At 43.2% G+C, this 22145-nt stretch overlaps 4 protein-coding genes across 4 annotated transcripts in view; all 4 read right to left on the bottom strand.

Moving 5' to 3' along the window:
• The window catches only part of LOC116915328, a 30280-nt gene extending 24555 nt beyond the window's left edge, over positions 1–5725 (bottom strand). Inside the window, exon 1 of the mRNA XM_032920407.2 lies at positions 5367–5725. The gene's annotated coding sequence lies outside the window, so the exon portion shown is untranslated. The remainder of the gene's footprint in view (positions 1–5366) is intronic.
• Positions 5726–7004: 1279 nt separating this feature from the next.
• On the bottom strand, positions 7005–12838 carry LOC116915379 (lysyl oxidase homolog 2). The gene is given in 9 exon segments (XM_045169375.1): positions 7005–7973; positions 8454–8706; positions 9906–10167; positions 10263–10523; positions 10645–10723; positions 11012–11313; positions 11518–11647; positions 11649–11665; positions 11739–12838. Coding segments are annotated over 9 exon segments (1698 nt in total). The 5' UTR covers positions 12010–12838; the 3' UTR covers positions 7005–7850.
• Positions 12839–15766: 2928 nt separating this feature from the next.
• LOC116915353 (DNA-directed RNA polymerase II subunit RPB2) lies at positions 15767–19850 on the bottom strand. Its single transcript, XM_032920451.2, has 5 exons — positions 19696–19850; positions 18152–19637; positions 17524–18070; positions 16998–17459; positions 15767–16916 (listed from the first exon to the last, which is right to left on the bottom strand). The coding sequence occupies exons 1-5, from the start codon at positions 19712–19714 to the stop codon at positions 15906–15908; spliced, it is 3525 nt and encodes a 1174-aa protein (XP_032776342.1). The 5' UTR covers positions 19715–19850; the 3' UTR covers positions 15767–15905.
• A 125-nt stretch (positions 19851–19975) lies between these two features.
• Positions 19976–21904, bottom strand: LOC116915532 (boophilin-H2). The gene is made up of 3 exons (XM_045169378.1): positions 21743–21904; positions 21402–21663; positions 19976–20358 (listed from the first exon to the last, which is right to left on the bottom strand). The coding sequence occupies exons 1-3, from the start codon at positions 21798–21800 to the stop codon at positions 20133–20135; spliced, it is 546 nt and encodes a 181-aa protein (XP_045025313.1). The 5' UTR covers positions 21801–21904; the 3' UTR covers positions 19976–20132.
• Positions 21905–22145: the final 241 nt, after the last annotated feature.

Genomic DNA, 22145 nt, shown 5'->3' on the forward strand with positions numbered 1-22145 from the left:
CTTCAGCAGCAGCCGTGAAATTGTTTCGGATGGGTAGACTCTGCTGGTCATGTTAATCAAATATTCAAGAACGGTACTACGCTTTGTCGCAGCCAATCAGAGCGACGCACAACAATAGCCCATGAAATTCGAACGCATATAGTTTGCGCTTTATTATACATGTAGCAAATCAATAAGAGAAAAGCCAATTGGATCATTAACCTGCGTTGCCAGACATCAGTTTGCTCCATCCCCTGTTACAATTCCAAATCTTGAATAATAGCTCTACATTCAATAAAAGACCTTTTCTATACATAGAAACTACATAGATTTTTGTTGTTCTCTTTACATCTTTCATGGCCCGTCGCAAAATTACACTGTCGCATTTGTTCGATATTGATTGGGCTATGCAGCAAAAAATGTAGACAAAGAGTTCGAAAATGTCGTATACAACAAAGACATTACGTGCTGTACTGTATATACTTAGACGTGACGTGCAAAATGCATTTGATTGATGTGCTGAAACGGCAAATAATATTACATCAGTATATATAGAATATACTAGTTTTGTATCACACACGTATATAAAGCGATGGCGTATAAATCTATTTGGCGCCAGAGCTCATGAGGATATATAACCACCTCCAAACCACGTTATAAAAAAATGCTTGGCTAAACACGTAACGCTTTTGAGACTCTTCTGTATGCAGAGCTGCACGTTGGATATACTTTACGGATTGGACGTGATCCTCTTGTATAATATCGCCCTGGTTAACTGCTCGTATAGGGGGATGAGTATATATATATATATATAGGGCACACCGCACACGAGAAAAATAAAAATGAAAACGAAAAATCTTTTTGCACATGAATTATTATCTAATAATGCAATCCGATTGCCCTGTGGCTCTACTCTATAGGTACCTAATAACCTCTAGCTTTTTTTTTTCTCTCTTTAACTTTGTTCTTCAAGTTTGCCTTTATTCTACACGCGGACGGTTGCGTGCTGGACCACATCCAAAGATCAATATGTACATCAACTTCCTTTTTTTTTGTTGGTCGCATTACATTTAATGCGATTATGGAGTTTCTATACGGATCGTGGCGGAAATGGAAGAAAGGGAAATGGTGAGCAAAAACTGTGACGACACGAAAATTACATAATGTATCGTATATAGGCAATGAAAATGTACCCATTTCCGGTCGTGTGTGTCGGCCAATAAAAAGTCACAAGTAAAGCCTCTTTCTAATATATGCAGGTCATGGGCAAATACAGCACGAACGACAATGTCGATTGAAATGTCATCAATAGAGAGCGGACGTTTATATAGAGTAGTACAGTCTGAGTCGACGAAATGAGTCAATAAGTCCGGCTCATTTATTAGATAATTACAGACTCTTAAAGTTTCATCTTTCTTATTGATTACATGGAGCCCTGATTTGGGCGGTACAGCAACCCCCTTTAATGGATTCAAAAGTCTATACGCTGGAACAAAGTCTGAATATAAGAAGAAGATAAATAGATGGCCAATCAGTATTCCCGTATTATATACATAGTATTTATATATAAATAGGGTATCTAATAATATATAGCAGCAGCAGCCGGATATATAGAAATAGCTACAAGGTAGTCCACAGGGGAGTCGTATCCAGTAAAACGAAATCATTGTGCCTTTTTCTCTCTTTTCTTTTTCGATTGCTCGCCACACAGCGTAGCTCATTGTATAAAAGAAATGTATACAGGGCCGGCTATAAAACTTGTGCTGCAGCTGGACAGTGATGACAGAACAAATATGTCTCCCGTGTGTCTGTGTGTGTGTGTGACAACACATGCTGATGGAAATACACGAAATATAAGAAACAAATGGTTTTTTATAAAGGACCATAAAGCTACCGTTTGTTAATAGCTATATGTATGACTTTAATAGGATAACATGTAACACTGCTGTTGTATATACTGATGCACTTGGCGATGATTTTCCTTGGCTTTTCGAAAGAAAAAACAAACAGAACCAATTCAACCATTTCATTATCGAACTTTACATACACAAAGCAGCATGTCATCCATCATTCTAAAATGTGTACAAATACAATCAGACAGACGTAATGAGGGCGCCCAGTATGGCAGTGATACGCGAAGCGTCACAAAGTTGGCGGATTGCTCCCATTATAGAATAAATGACGTCACATACCTTTCCTAAAATGCAAAACCTTGTCTAAATAAGTTGTCGACAATGTTGTGCAAATGAAAACCAATCAACTCTACTTGATATAAAGTAACTCATATGAGATACAAGTAATACAGAAAATGGCGCGAGTTCTATTTTCCAATATAGGAAAAGAATGGCAATCAATCACAAATGCAGAGCTACACATCACATACGAAAGAAATCAAACGAAAAGAAATGCGCAGATCCATCATCAGCAAAGTTGCTTCGAGCATATAGCGTCTGAATCATCGGCTGAATCATGTGCTGTCTTTGAGTCTATCTATGATGTCAGCCAGCAGTAATACATGCATTCAAAATAGATAATCATAGAAAACTGCTCGCTATTCGAATGCATGAAGGCGGACTCGATAACTAGAAAAATCAACATCATCTATAATGCGTCACGCCTAAAGGAAACGAAGGAACAGACGAGGTGCAATAAAGAAAAACTCGATAAGATAAAAAGAAGAAGCGTGAAAGCCAAGACGTGCCGAGCATCACGTCAAACTCCAGGACGTGGCACAAAAGTTGACTCGCTCGCTCTCGTACCTCGAAAATGTTTTCTTGTTTATTACAAGAGAGTATTCAGAAGAGTTGCAAGCACAATCAATAAATGAGGAGAGTCAAAGTTTGTATTATTATTATTATATATCAAAACTTGTATATTGTCTTGTTTCTTTTTCCGTCGTACATTTACAGGAGAAATGAAGATAACGTCTGTACTTGTTTGATTGCAAATCTTTTTCTTTGTGGCTGTCTAGTGCTCTCTGCAGCCAAGATACGTTTCCTAGTTCTTTTGCTCGTTCTCAGACCGAAAGTCTCTGATGATTTTATTGACCTGCTGCTGGTTCTTCAGCGTCGACGGGCGTGCTCAACAACCGTCTCCGTTTTTACAGTTTTACAAACAAGAAATGCATAAAAATAAATAAAAAACGAAACTTTTCCCTTAGCCTCATTATACATGTGAAATTACATCAAAAGGCTGCACTCCAAAATGTTGGTTAGTCTATCTTACCATCGTCGCTCTTTAAACTTGATTTCTCAATGACGTGGATGCAGATTTTTAAAACTTTAGATTAGTATAAAACCATCTCGTCTATATAGAAATAAACGTGAAGCAGCTGCGTCACGTTTCTGTTTGTTTCCACTTTGTGCTTCGACACACTTTGAATGAATCCTAAAATCTCTATATGTATTTAAATCGAGGGTCGTGAGAGAGGCAAGTTTAAAAAAGAAAAACGGCTTCATTCTTTACAGACAGCTGAGAAAGAAAAGCAGCTGAAATTGGTTGCAGGCCTTCCAAGAAGAAGAAGATTAGCCTCGTCTTTCGACAGTCTACGCACGGAGGTTCAATTCTCAATTGGTATAAAGAAGCTACGTGTCAAAGAAGATGATGTCGAACAAAAAGCCAAACAACAACAACAAAAAATAAGGAGACGGGTAGAAAAGCCAAACGAAACTGCTGGCTTGAACCAACAAAATGAAATCAAACGTAGTATACGATAGAGAAGAATTTTAAGGAAAAACTGTGTCCTTTTAAAAGAATAGATATAGGCCTATAGAGAAACTGGTCGTAGAGAGAGAGACAAACACAAACTTTGTGGCATCTCGTGCTGCGTTGGCGTTATCAAAGTGATGACAGAGGCTCGTTCTGCATCCTCTAGCGTGTCCCTCAATTTCATTCGACGTTGACAGAATTTCAAAATCGATAGCAACGTATCAGATGCCGTCGACTTCTATCTACTCGACTCTCTATTTATATAGAGGCCCAGCGCACAATGGAGGGGGTGGACCCAATTAAAGCGGGTGAAGATCGAAAAGGGGCCGCGACTCGAAATCCCAAAGCAAAAGATAAACAAAGAAACAGCCTATGCGTCGCACAGCTAAAAGGGATTTCATTTTTGTTGTTGTTGTTGTTGAGAAGAAAAGCAATTTAAGAACCATCATCCCTTAAACTGATGCTCCGCTAGACGAGCTAGACGCTAAACTACATCACCTTTTCAAAAGCCTTCAATATATATTCATCACGCTCGACTTTTCTCTATAGGAGAGGAAGAAGACGAAATAAAAATTCAGTTTCCTCTAGCCATGAAAAAATGCACTTCCAATGGCCATTTGACTGTTGTCCTTCCTACATTATATCCATAATACGTACAGTACCGGTATATATAAAAAGAACGTCGACCAAGACTATCAAAAGCCTACATCTATAGATACTGTACTATATACGGTATTATGGTCATTCTCAAGGGTGGATTCTATAAGCCGTGAGCGACGATCGAACCCTCGGACGGAGGCTCCGTGTCGATCGGTTGAGACCTCCATCAAAGCGTTGGCTTTATATAAGCCCGTCAAAAGAAGGGATTTTCAAGAGAGAGGCGGACACAATGCAAGCAGATAGTCAATCAACGAGTGCTGCAGTATTACAGCCCCAATGGCTTTTATTTGGATAGATGATCTATTAAGAGGTCAGCATCGTATCTATAGAAGTTGCTCAATGGATCGGGATCTACTCGCAAAACGAAACGTTAAAGACAAGCGGCTGGTAAATAAAAAAACGGGGTAATGCGACTGATTGATGTCACACTCTTTGGTATAATACCGGTAAATGAATTCGGGTTTCTTTCTCTCCTACATTTGCAGTGCCTTTTCAGCCTAAATCTTTAAGAATTGCACTCTGACCGGATGATACATTTCCGTTTAAGTAAATGAGAAAAATAAATGATTTGACGTAAAGAATGCACTTGTCAAGTTACGCAATGGGCGAATGGGGTGGCAATGAAATATGACGCGTCTCTAGATAACAAGAGAAATATGGAAACGAAATTGTCTGCTTGACGACAAAACTTTTGCCGCGCTCCAAGTCTACATGACTCTCTCCGGCGTTCAATACGAGAAAAGAGGAAACAAAATTGCAGCCATTATTCTAAGAGATTGTGAAGCAAAAGAAGAAAGACGTTAGACGAAGGGAACAGTTTTGCAGAGAAAATGATCAAATAAAAACTCCGTAATCGTTTGACGAAAGGAAAGCGCACGAAAGAAACACGCCCCCCTTTGAGTTTTCAGTTTCTTTCTATACCCTGCCTCCTATTTTGTCAGCAACGAAAAGAGCTGGCAAGGTAATGGCTCTAAGGAAATGTCAAAAATCTGCATAGTGTCCTAGAGAAATACACTCACCCATTTCCTAATGTCAAACGGGGGCCAACTTCTGGCGTCAAATCAAAACAATCCGTGCGTTAGTGTGATGCTCACGTGTGTCTCACTCGATTGATAAACAACAAAGAAAAAGAAGCAAATCTTTTCTTAGATGAATGCGTCACTTTAAAAGCCAAAAATCTAAACACATCGACGATGCAACACCAACGACGTGTACACAATCACTAACTTTGACGTAAACAAACGGCACATCTCTGAGTTATGCACCAAATTCCAAACGAAAAAGGGCCACTATAAAAATTAAAAAACCAAACAAAAAGGAGCACATTGAATTGCGCCGTGAAATTGCAATAGTTGAACAATGTTACGCAACGGTCGGTAAGCAACTGTCAAAGTCTACGACAACCGCACGTTCTAACCTCTCCCCCCGTCTCTGCGGGCTATTTGCCTCCATGGCAAGGGGTGCGGGGCAACTGTGCGCCGACGCGTACCCCATCGTTCCCTTGATTGTCTTGGCCGGATTCAATTGATATTAGACAAGTCGTTGCATAATGTTGAATTATTTCTCTTGCCGAATTTGGAATTAAACCAGTTTCAGACAAATGGTCACGAGAATATTTCCAGTCTTCACGCCACAGTTCCCCTTTTGTTTGGCTAAAAGCGACGCTCTAGAGGGTGATGCATATATAGAGTGAGAATTGGATAGAAGATGAACGAGCAACTAATGGGATCAGACGAGAGAAAAACAAGGCAGCGGAGCATTCATCTCGGTTCAGCTATACGAAAATGACATCAAACTCATCTTATGAAACGGCATTTTTCTTTAGGCTTTCTTCCTTTTCCCATGAAAGACCTTGTCCTCTTAATCAACGCGCAATCGTTCGGTGTATGAAATCCCTCAACATTTCTCCGAATGCCTACTCAACAACGATGTTTGTGTATCATTTTTTTGTTTGTTTTGTTTTGCAAATGCTTTTTGTCGATGTCTGTTGCCAGGAGAGTGGCTGAAACGTTGGCCGGCCTCACTAAATATTTACGTTTTCCACGTAAAAGGAAATTGGGGCAAGAGCTTTGTCTATATAGAATGGCGGCCTACACGACCCGAGAGACGGACAGCATGTTCACCGATCAGGCTTCTTGTAAATATCTATACTCTTGTTGCGCTCTTTCTTTACTTCTCTCCACCTCAAAAAATATATCAGATTTGATTGTGGTTTCGAGGAATTTGCGTCTAATCGATTTGTTTCTTTTCCTTCACATAAAAAACCCTATAGCGAAGGACGGAGTACATTGTTGCGATTCGATCGAGAAAAATCTAATATAAAAGAGGTGCCGTTGTCTCTTCGGTTAGACTCCCTTGTATAAATATATGACCCATTAAATAGGTACCGTAGTGTAGATACATGGCGTGTGTATACACATGTAAAGAATGTGTGTGTGTGTATAAAGCACGCTCCAACTGGCGCCGTTGCACGTGTCACCAGCAGTAGATGATGCGAATCTATAAAAACTTTGATTTCGACCCAATCATGTAGAGCGCACGTGTAACAGCAACTCTGCGTCCAAAACACTGAATGTCTATTGTTGTTGCGTCTCTCCATGCAGACGTCAATTTAATATATATACTATCTAAATTGATGTGTTTTTTGGGTTTTTTTGAAAGAGAAGAGAAGACGATGCGTGTATTTGTCGTCTACACAGCACGACAATGAAACATGAACATTGTTGTCTCCTAAATTGAAAAAGACGTCATACGGCGCGGGATTTGAATACAACGCAAAAGGTAGTTAGAACAAGCCTAATGAAGAAGAAAAAGTTGGCACAAAAAAAAACGGACGTCATTCGACGCGTTCAAATCGCGAAATAATTTGAAAGAACAAGAAATCGATTGGTTTCTCTCGTTGGCGAAATGAGAAAGACGACGATTGTTCTTAAACGCGTCGCCTTGCATCCTGGGAGACGATCGATAGTTGCAGACAATAATAATGAACACATTGAAACAAATTGTTTAGCGAACAGAAAAGACTTTTCGAAAAAGTAGACAACATTGGCGCCAATGGAAACTCATCGGCCAGAATAGAACACATTGCGGCGAAACATCGTCATTAATTAAAGTCAAAAATATAAAGACAAAATTCAACGAATCAAATCAAAAGAATGTTTGCATCAACTACGCGCGCATTACGCGACGCATGCAAATTGCAAATATAAAAAAGGCAGCCGAACCAATAACAACAATTTCTTTGATTAACGTTGTATAATTAAATTCTTGTAGCGCCAAATGAAATAAAGGTGCGCTACAATTAAGGGGCGTGCGCTAGTTATTTGACATCTCATTTCCGTTTGTTCCGTCTTTCTCGGAAACGAAACTGTTGTTTTTGGACGAGCACCGGAAACAGCTGATGGCGCAGCGCTTCCATTTCAGATTTTTTCTTTTCTTTCCTCTTTGATTTTTCAACTAAAAAAAAACAAATAAAACAAACAAAACAACTGCAAAAGACATTTTCAAGGACGTTGGAGTGAACAATTGAAGAGCGTGGCGTATTGTTGTCCGTAGTAGAGCGTGCAGACGACAGCGTTATTATCGAACGACATTTCGGCCACTTTGAATTCCGGATTAATCACCACCTATATTGCACGCAACGAGATCAACACATTATCCAAAAATGTTCACCGACTCTCTCCATGCATTAGAGTAGGCTAGTCTAGTAATCACAGAGCATTTATCAAGCGACTCCCCCCCACTTCTCAATCACGCCGTAATTACACGGCACAATATTATTAGGGCAAAATACATGAAAGGAATTTCCCTCGTGTCCATGTTATACATTAGCCGGATGCGCTGGCCGAGTGCTTTCCCGCATGAAACAACTTTCTAGACCTTTCACTGGCCGTCGTGCATATAATTGAGACGGACGGTAGTTCTTGAAGCCAACGTTGAAGGCGCTAAAGCGATCCGATTAAACATTGAAGAAAAGAAAATACTAATAGCGAAAAGTCTAGCCAATCGATGCGTGTTGACGAAGGATCGTCCGCACGATAGACGGAGAGCCACTAATGAAGTATAGCCCGAAGGAACCCTGCGAGTCTTATTCAAAGTCAAAATACCTTGAAGGTGTAGATGCCGGGATCAATGTCCGTAATATCGATCCACTGGCAATCGATGTTGTGGTGATAGGTGTCGGTGCAGTTGACGGAAATGCCTTGATCGCCGTAGTTGGCGCACTTGTAGACGGGCTGCGTGTCGTGAGTGCACTGGTTGTCCTCTAGGCAGAAAGAGGCTTTGTGGCCCTCGGCTACTTTCACGCCGTACGAATTGATGATGTCGAAATGGGCAAACACTTCCATACTGTGGTAGTGCCTGTTTGCATCACACACACACACACACACACAAAAAAAAAGAATAAGGTCATCGATTCTAGTCGTCGCAACTTGTTGACCCTTTCTTCTATTAATCGAGAAAAAAAAGGGCCAACAAATGGCGTGATCGTGTAGAAACTTAATCGTAAAAGAATCACGTCGAAAAATGCAAGTTGTCATTAAATCAGTTGCATTGTTTGCCTTTTTGTTGTATGTGGGGTCACAGTCACACACGAGTGGCGTGTCGCGCAACGATAGCCGCACACAAACAAGACCAAATGAGAATGTTATACAACAATCACCTTCTTTTTACAAAAAAAAACATCAAAACTCTCATTTTGTAAACCGATTCGAAATAGTCTTCGGTATCGATTTTGATGCGCAATCCATTCGGGCGTGGTTGCTGCTTCTTTTAAGTCAATTGTCTCCAAACACGTGGAGCCTGTAACTAAACAAGTCGAGTTAACGAAAGGAATTGCGCCAATTTAGTTAGGACGGGGGCCAAACGGCAGTTCGGTCCATTTTCGATGGCAACGACAAATAATAAGGCGCCGTTAAAAATAGGCAATTCGCCAACAGAAACATTTCTGTTGAACGTTTTTGCTGCCGGTGAATGACGACCGTTGGTTGCCCATAGCAACGCCAATTTAAATGAGTCAAACGGCACGTGCCGTTTTACCTAAATCATCCAAAGTGGCTCCTCTCCAGCCGCCGTGCACTTCCAACTTGCAACATTCCATTGCGATGAGCCAAAGCCACGTTCGTGCTCTGCTTTCCCCCCACTGTGCAACATTCGATGTAGATGTAAAGATCAATAAGAACTCGACATTTCTTTTTTTTTTTAAGCATTTCTCTTAATAATGTCCATTGTCGTTAATGCAATGGACAGAGGCTGAAGGCCGAGTTACTCGCCATTGTACCTCATCCTGATGATGTCATTTGCCGACAATAGTTTCTTCAAACTCCTATTGCACAGCCGAACGATCCACTTTGATCACAAAGCGCTACCCCTCACAATGATGCCAAAGAACAAGGCGGCCTTTCAAATGCGGGAGACGACAGCTAAGCGCCCAAAGTGCTATAATAGCCGGCTCAGGTTTCCGTTGCAAAACCAGGCACGCACACACACACACACACACACACACACACACGAAGGGAGGACTAATAGACACACCTTTCGGTTTGGAACAAGAGACTTACATGTGACAGGCGTGCCATTCCCACATGTGCTTGGGAATGAACGGCTTAAAATCGGCCGTGCCCATGTTGGCGATTCGGGCCGTAAATCGAAGGAGACGCCGGGTTTCCAGGTGCCAACCGTACGGATCGTCCTTTTGGATTTGATAGGCCGACGCAGCGAGGCAATTCTCCTCCATGGCGCATTGCAAGAAGAATAATTGGCGATCCTCCAAATGAGCCGTCCGCATCATTTCGTGTTGGTCCGGTACCAAATCAGCCATTTCTATTTATTTTCGAAAATATCAAAATGATTGTTTGTTTTGTTTTGCGCTAGACTCGGCTAGACTGCGTGTGCGTCCACTTGGGACCGTTTCGGACCTGAAGCGCAGACGACGGACGCGATGTTGTTGGCGGCGCCTGGACAGCTGACGGCGCCGAAACGATCGTGCAGACAGTCGATGAGAGATTTCTCCGATCCGTGACAGCGGACGCCGCTGAGGGCCAGCGAACTGCGATTGCCTCCGAAAAAGTCTGTCTGCAAAGCGTTTTGCGCGTAGCCCAGTCCCAGTTCGCGACACACGACGCCGGCCTCAAATAAACTCCAACCGTCGCCGCAAACCAGTCCCCAATCGTTGGCGTCTGAAAATTGCAATTGGACGTTTTCAGCTCAACGTGCAACTCGCATATTTAAAGATACGTTTGCGTGCATCAATGGCGTGATCAGTCGTTCTTCAGAAATGAAGAAAAGACTCACTTTTACCGATTTTCACTTCAACTCGTCCTTCCTCCTTGGAACGGCCGCCTCGTAATCGGATCTTGCTTTTACTGCCCACAACATCCTGTTGGCGCATGTCAATAAAACATTTTTAAAAAACGAAATCAATCGCAAAACAAAATTAAATAAACAGGTCATTTGAAAAAGGCTTTGTTTTGTTTTGTTTCGACCATTGATTATGTATGTATGTACCTTATTTAGTCTACCCTAGCTAACCTCCTTCTAAATTACACGTTCTATTAGGGTCACACACACACACACACACACGCATTGCGTGATGTAGGGTTGGAGCCAAATAGGTCGTACGTTATTTTTAAGATGGCATTGTCATGAATAGATCCATTAGTCATACCTTGATGCGCATAGCTGGAGCCATATCTTGTTGCAAACGTTTCGTCACCGATGCATCGCCAGCGCTGCCATCGCTACTATTTGATATTGTCTTCATCGTTGTTGTTGTCGTTGTCGTCGTCGTCGGACTCATCGTCGTCGTTGTTGTTGTTGCAACGCTCAATTTGGATATGGGGCCAGGTTTGCAAATGACGCCAGCGGCTTCCGAGTCTTCGCAATCGCTGATACCCCAACCGTCGAACCGGCAATTCGTCAAGTTATTTTCACTGCCGACGCAGTAGAGGTTGTCCATCCAAAACGGATCTATTATTACGGTCAGTTGGAAAAACAGTTTGACGTCATCATCATCATCACTCCAAAGAAGAAGAAAGCAACACAATTTCGAAAGAAGAAAAGGAGGTGGGGGGAGCTGACGCTTTCGATCGTGATTTTGTTTTATTTTTAAACGCCAGGAAGGGGGGAAACAAAAGCAACGATGGCGTGTAATACAAATCCCCGTCTACTTACACCTGGCAGGACCGTACATGGAGTTGTGCGTTTCTAGGACGACGTCGGAAAAGCCCAGCTCGCGACAGACAACCGTCGCTTCACGTAGATCCCATTCGTCGTCGCAAATCGATCCCCATTTGCCCGAATGATAGAATTTCAACGTTCCCTTTGTTGTTGTTGTTGTTGTTAATGAAATTTCATTAAAATTTGTTTTTGTCAAAACAAAATTGGACCGTTACCTTCGTTGGCATGGACACCATCAACGAGACGGACCATTCCTTCCAATCGGCCGTTTTTCTTGAGGTAATGCTGGATCAGTTTGGCTTTGTCCGTTCGATGTCTTCGTTGGCGACGAGTTCCATCCCTGATCGGACGTTGTCTTTGCTGCCCTTGCCGCTGTACTTGCTGCTGCTGCTGTTGTTGTTGGCCTTCGCATTCAGCCAAAATGGCCAACAACACGGAAAGGTATAGGAGCCATTTCCAGCAGCTGCTGTTCCATTGTCCGGCCATTGTTTTCGCCTGTAGCCAAAAAGTCTCTTCCTTTTGTGCCTCAACGTCCAAAAATCGAATTGGAAACACACTTTCTTCTATTGAGACCGCACGCAAGGAAATGGATCGGTTTTTTGTTGTTGATTTCGATCCGTCAATGCCGCTCGGAAGCAATTGCTGGACACGCCACCACTGCTGGCCAGAGAGCGTAAAACAATCAAACAAAACAAAATTGGATAAAATTAGGGCCGATAGAGAGCGGGAAAAGAGTTGACTGATGAGTCCGTCTTTGCTAGCGTGATGGTATCGGTGTGGCCCAGCAACAACTGAAAAAAGTACAAGTAGCTCCCCGGGCGCGCAAATCTTTCATCAATGTGTTGTGTCTACCTTTTTTCTGGTTTTTCTCTCCAATCGTAAGACGAATTTGTTCAACTTTTACTCTTTTCCATTATTCAAAAGAAAAGTTGCAAAAACCATTGCAATCGGGCAGCACACGACACACTGGACCACAAGCGAACCAGACTCACTTTGGATATTCAGAATTTGAAAAAAAAAATAAAAATAATAATAAGAAAAAATTCGAATGTTTTCAGAGGCAAACGTTTCGGGTCCACATTCGAGTCGCCGCGGTCGCAACCAACTGAATGCCCATCAGCTGCTGTTGCCTCTTTCGTCGAGGTTTACCCCCCAACTCCTGTTGTAATTTTTGTTTTCTTTATCTCAGGAGGGTTTGTTTTTTATTTTGGCCTCCCGTTTTAAGAGCACCGATCAGAAAGGCAAAGACGACGTGGCCGCCTATCTCTTACGTGTTTCAAGTCACACACTCGCCACATAGGGCACCGGGATAGAATAGACCAATAGGATATGCCCGCCAGGGGACGGACAGGACTTTGCTGGGCGCCAGAGGTGGGCGGATCCTCTTCCTATTTTTCTTCTAAAAGTGAGGCTCTTTTTTTTTTTTTAAATATTTTGGCTGCTTCTTCGCATCCCCCCCCCTTTTTTTTGCTCGGTCGATTTCTTTCCTGTCACGCGGGAGGAGGTCTCAATTTTGATCCTTTTCCAATTTGGCTGAATGACGTCATAGTCGTGAAACGGGCAACGTGAGGGGTGCGGCCAGCTGCAATTAGTATACGAATAACTCTCAAACTATTTGACTAATTGAACGGGGGGGTTAAAAGCAAGAAAAAGAAAAATGTCGTTTTTCTTTAATTTACCGCATCGCTCGTCCCCAATTTCTATATTTTACCACCGTCTCCACTGAAGCCGACATTGACCTCAATTACGTGATGGCGTCACGGCGCCGCATGCACTTCAAATGCTGGTGATTTACTTACGGAAAAAGAATTTTTCTGAAAACTGGCTAACACAGGCGCTGGGGAAGACGAAAATAAAAATTGGGTCCGTCTGTGTTCCGAATCCTAAAGAGTTGCTCTTGCCCGCTCTACCAGCGTTCGACTTGTTATATAAAAACATGAAGAAAAAAAAAAGAAATGTGAATAAACTTGCCCTTTTTTTGTTTTCTTCTCTGCGAGGACTGGCGAGGATGATGTGCGTTTTCAATCAACTCATTCATGGCGATGGCTCAATCCCGTGGGTGGTGTCGCTAATTTTACCAACGCCCCGCTTCACAACATCCTCCTCTCCGTTTCTATATCGTCTATCAGTTTACATTTATTTCACAGCTGTGCAACTTGGGGCTGGCAAACGACATTGACGCCTCGTGGTGACGTCAGGCGGAATCCCGCAGACTGGCGGCACTGAATTATTTCTCTTTTTTTTTGTGTGGCCTTTTTATGTAGAAATCGACTTGCGCGTACGCTAAATTTGCATAAGGACGTGTGTTCGATTAAAAGGCGAGCAAGCAAATCCACTAACCGTCTTGTCAATTGCTCCTATTTTTTTTTTTTGGGGGGGGGGCTTGCATCAGCAGCTGGTGCCACTTGTCTCCAAAATGGCTAGGACATGAAAAGAGAAACGCAAAAGCGAACATGAATAGTACATCCAATAAGAATGGAAAAGAGATTAGTTGGCGTGTCCTATTCTTACGGATAAAGGAAGAACGAAAGAAACTGCCTAGCAGAATTACCGCAGACGCGGGATTGCCTCGTCGTCTGTCACATTGACAGGCATCAGCTGGCATCGGCATCGTCACGCACAACATATTATAGGGGCGGGCGTCGCTACAGCCATGCAAGTTTCGATTCTATCAAGCAGCGTCGTTTCCATCTTGTCGGCGGTTCGAGAGAATTTGGAACATCTTCGTCCACTGTGACTCCTCGACGTATTTAGATTGACGCGGCGCGTAGCAGGCAGCGGCGGAGGGAAAAAGATCGACTTGACAACTGTTGACCTATATTTGGCGTTGGCTTCGTTTAGTTGTTCATCTTTCCATTTTTCTTCACGTCCGATGGCCGCATTCAAAAGAAGGGGTGTGGCTCGTCAGCTAAAATTGGGGAGCGCATCAAATGGAAGTTTGCGCAGCTCATTTGGCACCGCGGCTGGACATTTTTTTGTTTGTTTTTGTTTTTTTGTTGGAGAAAAGAAACATTCCTCGTTTGACGCTTTTGCCAAAATTTCGTGTTCGTCACAATTGTTAGTTTTGCCTCCAGTTCTTTTGTCTTGGCATCGATCGCTCGTGTCGACGCCACCGCCTGCCGCTTCACACGATTTATGGCCTCACTCTCACTGCGCTATTCCAGGTCTTCTTCTTCTTCTTCTTTGACTGCATATACACGAACATTGCGGCCAAGACAAAAAACGACGACTTGGCGACAGCCGTCTCTATGCGTAACGCTTTTTTTTTTTCTTTCGCGACTAGCCACACCCAACTCGGACGAGTTTCCAGGTACGACAATGGACGCACTGTACCTGCACGATCGCGTCGTTTACAAACATTGCGTCGCTGGCGCCACACATCCATCCACGCACTTTTAATCGTGTGCTAGACTCTTTATCAACAATTTGCTGGGCAATTCAAGCGAGTTTCAATCAACAAAGGCCCAAGATGGAAAGGCAGTAAACAAAACTTGCGACATTTTTGCCAAGCCGATGGGAAGGAAGGAAAAAGTTTTAAAAGCGTTGAGAATGAAACATTGGCATTCCAAAAGTTTGTTTTGTTTCCTAGTCTTTCCCATCGGGAAAAAAGAAAAGAAAAAACTCTGAAAAAAGAAAGAAAAGCCAATTTTCTAGTTTTCGGTGGGGCTTACGCGTCGGTCGTCACGTCCTCCACGGACGACTTCTGTTCGGTATTCACGACATTTGTATTTTTAATGCTCTCTCTCCGCTTTTACGCCTCTCCTCCGCCACTCCTCTCTACACTTCAGGACAAGGGGAAAACATAACAGGAAATTTCGTTCAAACTCTACCCGAGAACAAATCGAATCCGAAATCGCTGCTGGCCGTCAGAGTTGCGTAACCGTTTTACATATTGATAAATACAAGCCGAAAACGGTCGACTGATGGCAAACAGGACCAACAATTTTGTTCCGAGAATGTTTTCAACACAAAGTCACTTACCGGTCAACACGATGGATCGATATTTCGCGGCGACAGTATTCCGCCAACGACACACACCGGGTCGTTATTATTTTCCGCTCCTTTCTGCAATCATAATAGGATGGTGGCATCCTTTCGGTACATTTTTACACACACACACACCTCCAGCAGGGCTCTAGAGATTCCTGAAAGACAAAGAAAAAAAGGGAAAATAAATCAATGAATAAAAAAAGGAAAAATTGATTTAACCAAAAATCGATAAATCTAGAATTGCCACTTTGACTGCATTTTTCCATCGATTTTTATTCGGTAAATTCGAGTCGATAATTATCAAAACCGACAGGCGATAGCAGGAGGGGGAGAATAAGACCACATCAATCATAGGCTACCCAAAAGGAGTGGGGGAGATGGGGCATTTGAAATTAAATGACCATCAAACGAGGAGCAATGTTCATTGACATGAGCTCCTGGAAAAGGAGCTTGGCCGCATAAGGGAGTCGGACTTGAGAGATTTGCGTCTTGTTCTTGCAGCCTTTGCACTCGAACGTGTTGTTTCGCAAATTGGCCACGGCGATGATGCCGCACAGGTTGCACACGTGAATTCGGTAGGGATCAGAGACTTCAAACAGACGCTCGCGTAAGAACTGGGCCGCTCCGTGAGCAATTTGACAATCTCGTTCCATTTCGCCGAAACGGAGACCGCCGTCACGTGCACGACCTTCCATAGGCTGTCGGACGAGGATCTGAACTGGGCCGCGGGCACGAGAGTGGATTTTGTCGTCCACCATGTGCTTGAGGCGTTGGTAGTAGGTCGGGCCGAGAAAGACTTGGGCGTTCAGTTTACGGCCCGTGTGGCCGTTGTAGAGCACCTCGTTGCCCCTCAAGTGGTAGCCGTACTCTTGCAGGAGATTGGAGATTTTTTGCACGTTGACAGCGTCGTTGAATGGAGTGGCGTCGCCTATTTCGCCCTTGTTTGCAGACACTTTGCCCTGAAGGCATTCGATCAAATGGCCGATGGTCATGCGGGAAGGGATGGCGTGCGGGTTGATGATGATGTCGGGAGTTAATCCTTCGCAAGTGAAGGGCATGTCCTCTTGACGGTATTGGATACCGCACGTGCCCTTCTGTCCGTGACGCGAGGCGAATTTGTCGCCAATCTGCGGAATGCGGACCGAACGCACGCGGATCTTGCAAAACTTGTTGCCTTCGGCATTCAGCGTCAGCATCACTTGATCCACAATGCCCGTCTCCGAGTGGCGCAAAAACGTCGAAGCGTCTCGTTTGGAGAATTTTTTCGTCGTACTCTCCAAATCGTCGTCATTTTCCGGAAGCGTAATCGTTTTACCAATGACCACGTCGTCACCAGACACGCGGAGACCGGGCGCAATGATGCCGTCGTCATCTAACTTGTCGTAAATGGCGTTCCTCATTCCCTATTTAATTTTAAATGAACAGCAAAACTATTAGAAATGCAGAAAACGAAAAATGGAAACCAAACTGATGCGCATCGTCACCTGGCAATGATCTCTGAATGGCTTTTCAAACGTTTCTTCTTGATCGGCTGATCGTTTCGACTCCTGGTCTTTATAAGATCGGAAAAAGACGGACCGGAAGAAACCGCGTTCCACAGCCGAAGCGTTCATAATGACGGAATCTTCCTGGTTGTATCCAGTGTAGCTGAGAATGGCGACCACGGAATTGATGCCGGCAGGCAGCTCTCTGAAGCGTAGGTACTCCATGGAGCGTGTGGTCACCAGAGGCTTTTGCGGGTAGCAGAGGACGTGCGCCAGCGTGTCCATCCGCACGTGAAAATTGGTAATGTACACTCCCATGGCTTGCTTACCCATGGCGCTTTGGTAAGTGTTACGTGGCGACTGGTTGTGATCGGGAAACGGAATAATGGAAGCGCAAACACCCAAAATCATGGCCGGATGAATCTCGCAATGAGTGTACGTCGTACAATACGCGTCTTTGCCCTTTAATAACAAGATTATGCAGGGAGTGCTCGACACTTGAACAACTGAAAACCTTTTGATATACCTGGCGCAAATCTTCGGGCGACATTGCAATCATGGCCGTCTCTTCTTCTAACGTGTCAATGTACTCCACCACTCCCGTCGCCACCAATTCTTGCCAGCTGAAATTGATGTACTCGCGCTGTTTCAACATGTCAACGTGGCGCTTCTTCAGCAGCAATTTGCAGTTCTCCACAATTAATAAAGGACGACAAATGCGACCGGCGTCCGTGTAAATGCGGATTTCACGATCCTGAATGTCGCGCACCATCGACACCTCAGAAACGATAATGTCCATCTGACGACGGAGTTTACGGAGGGTTGCCATCAGCTGCTCCGGATCACGATGGATGCCGACCCAACAGCCGTTGACGAAAATTTTGGTGGCATCGGCAATGGCCGACGGAGCGATTTCTTCCAAATTTTCCATGGACCATTCTTCCAAAAATTCAAGAATGGGAGATGGTTGAGAACCGACTGAAATGTAGGCCATCAATGCCAGGTTCTTTACGAGACCGACAGCAGCTCCTTCGGGTGTTTCGGCAGGGCAAACCATTCCCCAAAGTGTATTGCTAAGACGAAATAAAAAAAAAATAAAAAAAAAAAAAGAATTACGATCAATTCAGGTCAGTTTCATCAAGGAGAGAACTTACTGCAACTGACGAGGTTTGGCCAGTTTCCCGTCACGACCAATCGGTGAATTGAGGCGACGTAAATGTGACAAAGTCGAAGCGAACGTCAGTCGGTTCAACACCTGAGATACACCGGCGCGAGCTTGATGAGCTTTCTTCTGATCTCCCCAATTGCCAGTGGCCAAAGAGTATCGAAGGCCATCTGTGATGATTCGTGTCTTGATGGCCAGTTCCAAGTTGAAATCTTTTCCTCTGTCGATGAATTTTTGTGCGTACATTCTCACTTCTTTCATCAACGTTTTAAATAGGGCACGGAAGAGGAAAGCCATTAAAGGACCGGCAAGATCCAGACGTTTGTTTCCGTAGTGATCACGATCGTCAAGCTCACGACGCCCTAGGGCAGCCAACAGTAATCGATGCACCATGTAACCGAGGAAATAGGCTTTCTTTGTTTCGCAAAAGTCGGACACACCGACGTGAGGCAACATTTCCTTTTGAAGGATCTCACGGGCGTACTTGATACGCTTCTCTTTGGTGACACCAGGCCGGGCACCACGAGCTCCGATGAAATTCAAGGCAACATTCTGCTCTTGAATGACGAAAGCTTCGTCCAGTGAAGGTTTCACCATTTCCATCATTTCAGGATCTTCAAAGTCATAAATGATGTGCTCGAGAATGTCGCGATCGGCCACGAAACCCAAAGCACGGAATACAATCATGATAGGAATCTCTTGTTTAATGTAGGGCAAGATGGCAATAATACGTTGACCGATGGCAGATTTCTTGATACCCTGGCCACCACGAGCCAACATGTTGACGTACAACGTGGATGTTGGACGGGATGAGTGCTCTAAGCAGGAACGGATTTCCGTTTTGTATGCAAACTTGCCATCTTTCATGCTGAAGACGTACACTGTGTTTGTTGCCATCTTTTCTTGCGCAATCAATACTTTTTCTGAACCGTTGATGATGAAATACCCACCTGGGTCGAGGGGGCATTCGTTTAGCTCGCACAAATCACGGTCATTCATCCCGTTCAGCAGGCAATAAGTGGATCTCAACATAATGGGAATTTTCCCAATAAATGTCTTCTGGTGTTGGGTTTCAACCTGTTCTTCCCCTTCTTTGTGTACTGTTTTTGTGATATCTACATATAACGGGGCAGAGTAGGTGAGGTTTCTGAGCCTGGCTTCGTTTGGCATCATCGCCGTCGGTGCACCATCTTTTTCCCAATGGGTTGGTTTTGAAAGGTAAATCTGTTCAAACTTCAGTACATATCTGGGGGGATTTTCAACTTCACCAGAAGAATGCTGAGCTTCTGCTTGCAGGTCAATTGCAGGAGAATCTTCAACAATTCTCTGTACTGACATTTGAATAAATTCATCAAACGAGTCAAGTTGCTGCCGCACAAGACCTTTCTCGTCAAAATATGCGTTGATGACGATCCAACAGGCTTCTTGCCAAAGTTCTGAAGAAATTTCCTCGCCATCTTCATCCTCGATTGGATCTTACGTAAAAATATGCATAAAGACACTAAATTTAAGCGAAAATCTATTTCTATTTACCTTCTTCCTGATCGTACATTGTGTCAGTATATATCTACAATTGAAGGAGTAAGAAAATAGTGTGTTAAAACGGCTGCAAATTGCTTCGTTTGACTCCGCAGCCGACTTGTTGTCTGATCTGAATGAAAACCGGAGAAAGACGCAGAGGCGGCGTTGCCGGAAAAATGAATTTGATTTTTTCGCAATAGAAAAAGGGTAATTTCTAATTTCAACCAGATTTGAAAGAACATTTTATTTAGATAGATTTTCGTGTTTGTTTCGTGCAATCAGAAGTAGTTTATTCAAAGAGATCGAAGCCACTTGTATTTTAAAGTTGCATCGAATGGCAAACATGTTACCAATATAACAGCAAAATAAGTAAAATTAAATTATTTATGGCTAAACAAAACAACAGTTTTTTCGATGGAAAAAGAAAAAATTGGAACAAATTCGAATAATTATTTTCCAATAGAGAAGTACTTGTAGGTGGGCAACGGGTAATAGTCGTGGAAGTCTTCGTCGCTCTCATAGCTGTCGAAATTGTCATAGTCGCAAAGCCTCTCGCATGCGTTTTCGCTGTTGAAAAGATTTTTAGATCCACCACATCCAGAGTACAGAATTTTTTCGCAGTCCCTGGTCCTTGCATCGTAGTACCACTTGAGCGAGAAGTTATTACAACGTACCCTTGGATTGATTGGGGCCAATAGACAAACCGGATTAATCGGCATCGGTTCTTGTACGAATAGAGGAAGTGAACCTTCTGTGAATTCAATTGTGAAAAATGGCGAATTTAGTTAATGCACTCGTTTGTTGTACGAATCAACGTTAAACTGGCGAATTCGTGTAAATAAATGTTTACTTACGAGGGGCCGCCGAAGCAAAGGCAATGAGACAAAGCAATAAAACGTAAACGTTCGACATTGTCGGTTGAATTAAAGTTGTGCGAAGTAGACTGGGAGAAATTGGACGTTCGTCGACCTTTTTCCGCGTTCAAGTGAAGAAGGAAGGAGTCGGATGGCCAGTATTTATAGTGACACGGAAAAATGGTTCATGCATTGCATCAGATAACGACTATAGTCTACAAGTAGATGATAACCACTTGTAGCTGAGATGGGGTAACTGCTGTATCACTCACCGCCCTCCTTCCAACGGAAAATCTTATCCGCAGGTAAGGGAATCAACAAGTACCGCAAACGAAATAAAAAAAAATTGCATATCGCTATCCGGTTTAGGATACATCAACAGTTCATTTCCCGCGGGCGTGGAGGTTTTTTTTTTTTCTCTTTTTGTGTTTGTTTAATGAAATTCAAGAATCCATTGCGCAATTGTTTTTCATCAACGTAGTAGAATAGTATACACTATTCACCCGAACTGGAAACGAAATTGTATAGATTATGCAACATGTACAGGCTACATATTCATCGGAATTATTATCATTTCCTGATCATTTCCAATGTTATTTCTCGTTGTTGAATGATGGGATACGGCTGAATAATTCGTGAACAAATTTGAATAGTTTTTAAAAACAAAACTCCGTGTATGTATTCTAGTCAAAATATTGAGCTAAGCAGATTACAGTGAGGGAAACAGACGGATTGCTATGATGTCAACAAATATGAGTTGGCGATAAGCCATCGTTAAAATTAATTGAAATTAAATTCCTCGCAACAGGTAACAATGACGTGCACATAGATTAAGACATGAGCGGTTATTTTCCCCGAAGAAACTCAACGCTTTCAGCGCTCTCAGCGCTCTCAAAGCTGTTCATACGGTCATGAACGTTCTCGCAACGAACTTCGCAAGCAAATTCACTTTCGAAGACGTTCTCAGAGCCACCGCAACCGGAATACACAAAGTCCTCGCAGTCGCCATCGACAGCGTCAAAATACCACCTGACGGAGACATTTTTGCAATTCTGGGTCGGGTCCGCAATGGGTGATAGGAGGCAGACGGGGTCCAACTGGAGGGCTCGCGCTTGCGGTGCTGATTCTGTTGAAAATTAGAGTTTTCATTCGTTGAACGATCCTTTCAGTTATAATTAGAATTCTATTTTTTTTTAAGAACTTACGAGGAGCAGCCATGGCCAGGCCGACGAGACAAAGCATAACGATGCAGATCTTGGACATTTTTTTCTTGTTGAACTGAACGAGTATAGGCAGAGCAAAGTGGTTGTATCGTTGCCAATTCTTCGTTTCGACTGAAGAAGAAGAGCCGATCGGTCGGTCTTTATAGGTTCACTGACACGCTGGTTACACCTATTTCATTAACTGCCAAATTCCAGATGACCTCGTAAACGAAATAAAAAAAAAATTGCATATCACTATCCGGTTTAGGATATATCAACAGTTCATTTCCCGCGGGCGTGGAGGTTTTTCTTTTCTTTTTTTGTTTGTTGAATGAAATTCAAAAATCCATTGCGCAATTTTTTTTCATCAACGTAGTAGAATAGTATACTATTCACCTGAAATGGA

This window comes from Daphnia magna, linkage group LG2 (genome assembly GCF_020631705.1).
Source record: "Daphnia magna isolate NIES linkage group LG2, ASM2063170v1.1, whole genome shotgun sequence".
NCBI lineage: Eukaryota > Metazoa > Arthropoda > Branchiopoda > Diplostraca > Daphniidae > Daphnia > Daphnia magna.

Bases quoted from the DNA above. Each gene is read 5' to 3' on its own strand.
- LOC116915353 (XM_032920451.2), bottom strand. The intron at 17,460-17,523 runs GTATATCAAAAG...TTGTTATTAAAG, and splicing joins CGCCCGAAGATTTGCGCCAG to GGCAAAGACGCGTATTGTAC. The intron at 16,917-16,997 runs GTGACGATGCGC...AAAATTAAATAG, and splicing joins CATTCAGAGATCATTGCCAG to GGAATGAGGAACGCCATTTA.
- LOC116915532 (XM_045169378.1), bottom strand. From the start codon at position 21,800: ATGTCCAAGATCTGCATCGTTATGCTTTGTCTCGTCGGCCTGGCCATG. The intron at 21,664-21,742 runs GTAAGTTCTTAA...AATTTTCAACAG, and splicing joins CCTGGCCATGGCTGCTCCTC to AATCAGCACCGCAAGCGCGA. The intron at 20,359-21,401 runs GTTTCTTCGGGG...AATCAATCCAAG, and splicing joins GAGAGCGCTGAAAGCGTTGA to GGTACGTTGTAATAACTTCT.